The following is an 8,956-nucleotide window of genomic DNA, read 5'->3' as shown; positions in this document are numbered from 1 at the left end:
TGAAAATATCCTTGAATGAATACTCAATTAGAAAGTGCAAAGTCTTTACTGAAGGGAGAGATATAGCCAAGAGAATAAGTCATTCCTGTCCCCTTTCTCTGGAGCCCTGGTGGTGCAGTGGTTAAGATCTCGGCTGCTAATGAAAAGGTCAGCAGTTTGAATCTACTAGCCTTTTCTTGGAAACCATATAGGGCAGTTCTACTTGGTTCTATAGTGTCGCTATGAGTCTGAATTGACTTGACGGCAACGGGTTTGGGTTCTTTTTTTGGTTCCCCTTTCCTTAGGTGAAGGCAGAAGAAAAAAGCTCTTGCCAAGTATTTATTTAAAAGTGCATTTCAGAGTCTCTCTTCAAGCTAAGAAGCAATTATTAAGGAGTAATGTGGTCTTAAAACTCATTGCTGTTGAGTCAATTCCGACTCATGGTGACCCTATTGGACAGAGTAGAACTGCCCCTTAGAGTTTACAAGGCTGTAAATCTTTATGGAAGCAGACTGCCACATCTTTTTTCTGTGGTGTCTTAAGGCTGGGTTCTCTAGAGAAGCAAAACCAGTAAAGTATATAAATATATATATACAGACAGAGATTATATCAAGGAAACAGCTTACGTAATTGTAGAGGCTAGAACATCCCAAGTCCGTGGATCAGGGTAGAGGCCTCTCCTAAGTCACACAGCTGCAGAAGCTGGCAAGCCCAAGATCGGAAGGTCGGAGAGCAGGGCTCCCACCCACAGGCTGTGCAGATCAACGAATCCCAGGTTCGGCAGATAAGCTGAGAGCTCAAGTCCCAAGAACGGGAGATGAGACGACAGGAAGCAGCCGTAGGATCCAGAGAGAGCAAAAAGCCAGAACGTCTGCTTATATACAGATGTGGGCCACACCCCCAAGGAGACTCCCTTTCATCTGTTTGGCTACTCACAGTATATTCAACCATGGGAGTGATTACATTAAAACACAGAGAATCATGGCCCAGCCAAGGTGACACACAATCTTAACCATCACATGTGGAATGGCTGGTGGGTTGGAACTGCCAACCTTTCAGTTAGCACTTAACCACTGCGTCACCGTAGCTCAACTGCTAACCAAAAGGTCAGCATTTTGAATCTGTCAGCTGCTCCTTGGAAACCCTATGGGGCAGTTCTGCTCTGTCCTATAGGGTGGCTGTGAGTTGGAATTGACTTGACGGCAACGGGTTTTGGTTTGGTTTAATGCGGTCTTAAGGAGCCCTGGTGGTGCAGTGGTTAAAGCACTCAGCTGCTAACCAAAAGATTGGCGATTTGAACCCACCAGCAGCTCTGCAGGAGAAAGATGTCGCAGCCTGGAAACCCTATGGAGTCGCTGTGAGTTGGGATCGACTCAATGGTAGTGGGTTAATGTGGTCTTGTCCTCATTCCAGCAGGTCCTGAAGGGTAGCAAGAAAGGAAAGAACTTTACCTACATAGTAATAATAATAATAAGTAATAAATGCCACTCACTCCAAGACAAGTGATAAAGTATATTGTTAATTATAAAATTGTTAAGGGCATTTTTCTTGCCTCAATATGGGTTTGACAGTGCTTTCTAAAGTGTGCTCCATGATCTGTTGTGGTCCATGAATTGTTTCCAGTCCATGGTAAGATATGTACAGAACTTGAAAGTATTTTGAAAATTCAAAGCAATTTGACAGAAATTTTATGTTTGTTGATCTAATAAAATATTTGGGTTTGTATTTTGTATGTCTTTTATTTTATAGGAGGTTAAGGCTCCATGTTGCTGTTAGGTGCTGTTGAGTCAATTCCAACTCACGGTGACCTCATGTGACAGAGTAGAACTGCCCCAGAAGATTTTCTAGGCTGTAATCTTTATGGAAGCAGATCGACAGGTCTTTGCTCCTCAGGAGCAACTGGGTAGGTTCCAACAGTCAGCCTTTCAGTTAGCAGCCAGGTGCTTAACCTTTGTGCCACAAGAGCATAGTTGTGCAGAATTAGGAAAAGACATTCCTTCTGGGAAGTTGAATTACAGAAAGGTACCACCTCTGATGAAGGCAGAGCTTGCTGAGCTGTGCTCTGGCTAAAATTCAGCCCCCACCAATGCCCCTCAGCAGGGTGCCTCTGTGCAGGGCTCCCACCCAGCTGGCCTGATGGTCATTATTAAAGAAACAGCTGGTCCCGGTGGGAAGATCCCAGAGCCATGCTGGACAACAGGAGGGGAAGTAGCACCCAGGTGAGGGCAGGACCAGCTACAGAATTTGTGGGGCCCAGTGCAAAATGAAAATGTGGAGTCCCTTGTTTAAAAATTATTGAGAATTTCAAGATGGCCGCAGGAGAGCATTAAACCAAGTGTGGGGCACTTCTGAGCTCGGGGCCCTGTGGGAACCCACAGGTCACATGTCCAGGAAGCCCACCATGGGTAAGGGTGCAGCTGGTGGCCAGCATTACATTGACCTCCCACCCCTGTCCTTCCACTAGGATGGCAGAAACAGGGGGAGTACATACCATGCAGAGGATGGGGAATACAGCTTCCCAGCATATCAGGACCAACTTTTCTGTTTTCCCCGGACAGGCCAGTAAGAGCAGATCTCGCCCAGGGAAGGGGGGAGGGGAGGGAGGTAGGGAGGGTTTCACTTATAATACAGGCATGCCAGACCCAGTGCTTTCCATTCATGATCTCATTTAACTCCCAAACAATCCTGCGCAGTGTCATCTCCAGTTTATAGATGAGAGAAGGAAGGCTTGGGGAGGGTAAGTAACTCACTCAAGGTCATACATTTAGGAGGTGGTGGAGGGAGGACTTGACCCAGCCAGTCTGACTCCAGAGTCTGTATTTTTAACCCTCCCACACAAAGAAAACAAAAATCCTCACAAGTGGACCAATAAACAATATCATGATAAACAGAGAAAATATTGAAGTTGTCAAGGATTTCATTATACTTGGATCCACAATCAACGCCCATGGAAGCAGCAGTCAAGAAATCAAATGACGCATTGCATTGGCCAAATCTGCTGCAAAATACCTCTTTAAAGTGTTAAAAAGCAAAGACTTCTCTTTGAGAACTAAGGTGCACCTGACCCAAGCCATGGTGTTTTCAATTGCCTTATATGCATGCAAAAGCTGGACAATGAATAAGGAAGAGCAAAGAAGAATTGATGCCTTTGAATTATGGTATTGTAGAAGAATATTGAATATACCACCGACTGCCAGAAGAATGAACAAATCTGTCTTGGAAGAAGTACAGCCAGAATGCTCCTCAGAAGCAAAGATGGTGAGACTTTATCTCATGTGCTTTGGACAAGTTATCAGGAGGGGTCAGTCCCTGGAGAAGGATATCATGCTTGATAAAGTGGAGGGTCAGCAAGAAAGAGGAAGACCCTCAATGAGATGGATTGACATAGTGGCTGCAACAATGGGCTCAAACATAGCCATGATTGTGAGGATGGTGCAGGACCGAGCAGTGCTCCGTTATGTTGTACATAGTGTTGCTATGAGTTGGAATTGACTCGACGGCACCTACCACACTTTATAGCTCAAGATAAAGTGCTTGGCTGCTAACCAAAAGGTGAGCAGTTCAAACCCACTCAGTGGCTCTGTGGGAGAAAGACCTGGCAATCTGCTTCCATAAAAAGTACAGCCAAAAAACCCCTATGGGGCAGTTCTACTGTGCCATGTGGGGTTGCTATGAGTTGGAAGCACAGAAAAGCAACAACAACACATATTAGGAGTCCTTGGGTGGCACAAAAGGTTAAGTGCTCAACTATTAGCCTGAAGGATATTGATTGGAACCCACCCAGAAGCACCTTGGAAGACAGGCCTGGTGATCTGCTTCTGAAAGGTCATAGCTTTGAAGTAGTTCTACTCTGCACACATGGGGTCACCATGAGTTGGAAACAACTGGATGGCAAATAACAACAATACATTAGCTTGTATGGTTTGCTCTCACACTAGGAGTGCATGGGCCTGCCCACCTCACAGGACCCTCGTTAGTCTTGGGTAGTGTTGTGAGCACTTGCGCATATTCCCACAAATGCATGCACACGGTTTGCCAATGAATTGCTTTATTCAGAAGAGACCCCCAGGATTGTAGATGCTACTGCTACGCAGGAAGTTGGACTAGAAGGAGAACAGAGGAGCCATCATGGAGAAATATCCTGCTGGCCGAGGAAGGAGGAGGAAGGGGTCAGGCATAAATCACCCAGGTTTTGACTTCTCATTCTGGTCAAGGATAGAAAGGGAGCCCTGAGCTTGTCTCTAGGATAGGAAAGGGATATTTTCTTCATCCCCAGGGAACTTGGCTAGGGCAGGGAGTGGCAGTGTTACAGAAAGAAACTCAGCATTGGGTGGTGAGGCTTCTGGGGGGAAGAGGCAGCTCTCAGCAGCTGGGGGCTGTCCCACTGCACTTCCAATTGGGGTAGTACTGGTACTTTGTATTATAGGTGTTCAGGTTTCTCTCAAAACAGTAGGTAGCCGTTCTATCACACTGACACAGCTGACTCCTGCAGGAGTCCTGGTTCTCTGAAATCACAAGAAAATAGACACGGGACAGGGGGTTTGTTAATATCCTATGACTTCTGGGAACCCTGGGTAAGAAGACATAGTTCCTGTTCTCCAGAAGTTCCTAGTTTGAGACAAGCACTTATGTTCCAGATATTTCTGACTAATGGAGACAGAATTCTTGCCCTCAGACAGGTAGTTTTCGGTCTGATGGGGACACACAGCGGCCAAACACAGGAAGACTCTGTTAAGTGCCTTCCTAACCATTCTAACAGATTTGTTTAGGAGGCCACGTGCCCATCCCCTGAGAATGGCTCCTAATTGATGTAAGCCAGCCGTGGTTATCCCTTTTTCCTTTGCAGTGATTGGTCTCTGGCTAATGTGCGACTTCATTCTGGCTGACGAGACACAAGGGGAAGTCGCTGAGGGCTTCTGGGAAGGATTATTTTCCTCCCTTAAAAGAGAGAGGTACCACGGGAAAGCCCCTTTTAGAGTATGAGGACATGATGCTTCTGCTGCAGCTTATGTCTTAACCCCATGAGTTAGATACTGCCAAAATGCCAGAGCAGAAGGTTGGGAAAGGCTGAGTCCTTGACAATATGGTTGAGAAGCTGCTCCAGCCTGGCATTGCCCTCTTCTAGACTTCTTTTATGTGAGAGTCATACTTCGCCATTATCTAAGCCACCTTTAGTTGTTTGCAACCCAAAGCCTTCTGAAGATACATGATCCTATGCGGAGGTCATAATGGAGGAGATGACCCTAAAGAACCTCTGATCCTAAAGAACTCTTAGGCTGTTAAGTGAGAGTCCATGATCTCTCAAAATCCCACTCACGGATCTACTGTCTGGGGATATTGAACAAACCCTTCCAGGCACCACCCCATCCTTCTTTTCACCTTCAGAGCAAAACTTTCTTCAAAAAGCTGTTTGTATTTACCGTCTCTACTTCTTCATTCCATTCACTCCCCAACCTACTCCAATCTGGCTTTGCCCTCACCACTCCATGGGAACAGCTCTCACTGAGCTCCTCATGGCCTTCCTGCCTCTAAATCCAAAGGACTCTTGACAGTCCTTACCTTGGCAAACTCTGTTAAACTGGCTCTTGTTAATCTTCTCCTCCTTCTTGCAACCATCTTCTTACCAACTTCTTTGACTCTCCTCTGTCAGTGCTCCTCCACCCTCTCTGACTATTCCTACTCTGTCTCCTTTCTGAGCCCTTCAGCATCAAATGGGCAATCATGTCTAGTTCTGCTGCCAACTCCTGACTCTATGACCCCAGTGCAAACTTCTGCCCAGAGCTGTAAGTTCATACATCCAACTGCCCGCTGGACATCTCCTGGGTGTCCCAGAGGTGCCTTCAGCTTAACAAGCCCCGAACAGAACTCCTCCTTCTCCCCACACCCCTGACCAAGCCCTGCTCCTATGGTCTTTATCTCAGCTGTGGTACTACCGTCCATACAGTGGCATACCTACTCAACAGCTCCCTATCCTCACCCCTACCTAGTCAGTCACCAAACTCTAATAATTCTACCTCTCAAATGCATCTTGATTTCATTCTCCAACCCCTTCCATCTTGATTGCCATTGTTTATGTCAAGATCTTACTATCTCTTGTCTGGATTACGGCAATAGCCTTCTCACAGGTTCCCCTGCCATCCTGTTTCCATCCACCCTGCAGCCAGAGTAAGTCCCCAGAAATGCAAATCTCATCATGTCACTCCTTTGCTTAATACCCCCCCATTGCTTTAGGAAGGAACTCTGGTGGTGCAATGGTTAAGCTTTTGGCTGTTAACTGAAACATTGGCGGTTCAAACCCACCCACTGCCTCCATGGGAGAAAAGGCCTGGTGATCCGCTCCTATAAAGATTACAGCCTAGAAAACCCTATGAGGCAGTTCTACTCCGTCACATTGGGTTGCTGTGAGTTGAAAATCAACTCAATGGCACTGAACAACAACAATAATTGCTTTCGGATAAAATCTAAATGCAACATGGCCTCAAAGGCCTGGCTTGATCTGTTGTTGCTGTCGTTGTTAGCTGGCACTGAGTGGCCTCTGACTCATGGCAATGCCGTTCACAACTGAATGAAACACTGTCTGGTCCTGCGCCATCCCTATAATCGGTTATGGATTGGACTGTTGTGATCCATAGGGTCTTCACTGGCTGATTTTCAGAAGTAGATCACCGACCTTTCTTCCTAGTCCACTTTAGTCTAAAAATTCCACTGAAACCGGCATCATAGCAACACGCAGGCCTTCATTGACGGATGGTGGCTGTGCATGAGGTGCATTGGCCAGGAATCGATCCCAGGTCTTCCACATGGAAGGTGAGAATTCTACCACTGAACTACCATTGCCCCTAATTAGCTTGAGCTAGCCCCTTCCTATCTCTCCAGCACTGCCTGTCATCACTCCTGCTCTTCCTCACGTGGGTCCATTCAGCAACACAGAATTGCTTGCAGTTCCCCTGAGCACACTCCAGGCTTTGACCATGCTGTTCCCTCTTCCTGGACTGCCCATCCACCTCCTTTACCCTTGCTATCCCTGCACAGCATTTATAACTCAGCCTAGAGGTCACCACTTTCAGGAACCTTCCTTGAACTTCAGGCTGTGTAAAGGGCTCCTTCTTTTTGCTTACTTCCAATTGGAGTCTTTACCATATTGTGCTTTCATTTTCTTTACCTCTCACTCAACTATGAGCCCCCTGAGGCAGGGACAATATCCCCTTGTATTTCTATCTCTGGTGCCTAGCCCAGTACTCAGCACAGTGGACACTCAGTAAGGAAACCGTGTGGGGTTGTGCAACCCTTTCTTACCGCAGACAATTTGGCTCCCACGGTAGGCAAAGTCGTAGCTCAGAAGTTTGGTGCCACACCCACGTTTCTCCAGACGTTTATAACAACAGTCCAGTACAGCACAGCACCTGTGATGAGGACATGCCATTGGGGCCGCTTTTCTGTAGCTCAAAGGAGCCGGCCTCCCCCTGGCTCTCACCTCCTTGACCCTGGGCAGAGACTTGGTGACTCTGGAGTCTAGAGCAGAGTTTCCACCCTACTGGCTGCTTTTCCAGCCTCAGCCTCCTGGGGTTATGAGTCGGAAGTGAGCAGAGGGAAGGGAGGGGAAGGGTGGCCTCACCAATCTGTCTCATCCTTGGGGGTTCCTCTGCCGCCAAGGCCACAGTAGCAACCATAGAAACCATAGCTGGTCACGGGTTTCTTTTTTGTCACCAACTGGATCATTTTCCGGAAATCCAGCAAATTCCCCTGGGCCTGCAGCAGGCCTGGAAGGAAATTGGCTGCTGATGGGGACTGGGCCCTGTGTGCTCCCTCCCTGTTGCTCTCTGCACTCCCCTCGCTCACCCCACTGGTCTCTATCCCTCTCCTACCAGGAGAGGCCATGCTGCCATTGGAAGGAAAACTGGGAGATGAGGGTGCTTCCCACCCTGGACTGCCCCCTTAGGGTCAGAGACCAGGGTCAGCTCTTACCCAAGGCCATGATTACTACCAACAGCAGGAGGGTCTTCATGTGGAGAGTTCTGTGAGGGAGAAGTGCAGGTGGATTGGCCTAGATTCCTCTCCCAGGTGGTCCCAGCTTCTTCCCTTGGCCCCCTCCTCTCCTGCTCACACTCAACAACTCTGGAGAATGGAGTTTGCAAAGGAGCACGCAGAAATGCACTGTAGTCCCAGGCTAAGTCCAGGGTGACTCCCTTCATCACACACAAGGTATACAGGACTGACCTCCAGTGATGCATGTGCACACACACGCCCTCCTGACTTCCCAGCTCCGTTGAATAGTTTCACACACACACGTAGGCCCTCAGAGCCAGCTAGACACTACATAATACACTAATGAGATGCCCACGATCCTCTTCAGATGGAGAGCTCTTGGAAGGTTGGGACCAGGTTCCTTCCAAGGAATTTCCCAAGGTCAAAGCTATGTCTCTTCCATTAGACATATCTTGCATGTCCCCACTGAATTCAAGGCTTGAGAATCCCATCCATGGAGTCTGATCCCGATATTTTTCTCAAGCATCTTCTCTTTGCAAGACTTCCCAACCGCTTACACATATACACATACACAAACACACAATGCTCTCTCTCACACACACATACACATACTCTTACACTCAAACACTGGTGCAAGCATTCTTTCATAGAACACACTCACATATTCACACAACACCTTTGTGTAATATACCTATACACAACAACCCCTGCACATGCATTCATGTACACTTACATGCCCATCTATGCATGCATACACACATACGCGCACACACACACAACACAGCTACTCTCCAAGGCAGCGAGTGGGCATTAATTTCTGTGTATTTACCTCTCATGGGATGTCAGAGTCGATACCTCCAACTGACTGTCACATCTATTCTGAACTCCAGCTCCCCTTAAATAACTGCTTCCTCTGGGAGGCTGGGCGTGGTCAGCGGTGGGGATGAGAGCACGGCCAGTAGGTGGACTCATGGTTTGGCATGCCTATGCT

The 8,956-nt window shown here is 47.6% G+C and overlaps 1 protein-coding gene across 1 annotated transcript; it reads right to left on the bottom strand.

Moving 5' to 3' along the window:
- Nucleotides 1–4,341: 4,341 nt before the first annotated feature.
- PLA2G2A (phospholipase A2 group IIA) lies at nt 4,342–8,087 on the bottom strand. The gene is made up of 4 exons (XM_004377273.2): nt 7,945–8,087; nt 7,595–7,739; nt 7,276–7,382; nt 4,342–4,484 (listed from the first exon to the last, which is right to left on the bottom strand). Exons 1-4 carry the CDS (start codon nt 7,982–7,984, stop codon nt 4,342–4,344), a joined length of 435 nt encoding a protein of 144 aa, XP_004377330.1. The 5' UTR covers nt 7,985–8,087.
- Between the last annotated feature and the right edge of the window lie 869 nt (nt 8,088–8,956).

This window comes from Trichechus manatus, unplaced genomic scaffold (assembly GCF_000243295.1).
Source record: "Trichechus manatus latirostris isolate Lorelei unplaced genomic scaffold, TriManLat1.0 scaffold00048, whole genome shotgun sequence".
In the NCBI taxonomy this organism is placed as follows: domain Eukaryota; kingdom Metazoa; phylum Chordata; class Mammalia; order Sirenia; family Trichechidae; genus Trichechus; species Trichechus manatus.
This window is presented reverse-complemented; position numbering and strand designations above follow the sequence as displayed.

Bases quoted from the DNA above. Each gene is read 5' to 3' on its own strand.
- PLA2G2A (XM_004377273.2), bottom strand. From the start codon at position 7,984: ATGAAGACCCTCCTGCTGTTGGTAGTAATCATGGCCTTGG. The intron at 7,740-7,944 runs GTAAGAGCTGAC...ATTTCCTTCCAG, and splicing joins GGTAGTAATCATGGCCTTGG to GCCTGCTGCAGGCCCAGGGG. The intron at 4,485-7,275 runs GTAAGAAAGGGT...TTGTGATTTCAG, and splicing joins TGGGAGCCAAATTGTCTGCG to AGAACCAGGACTCCTGCAGG.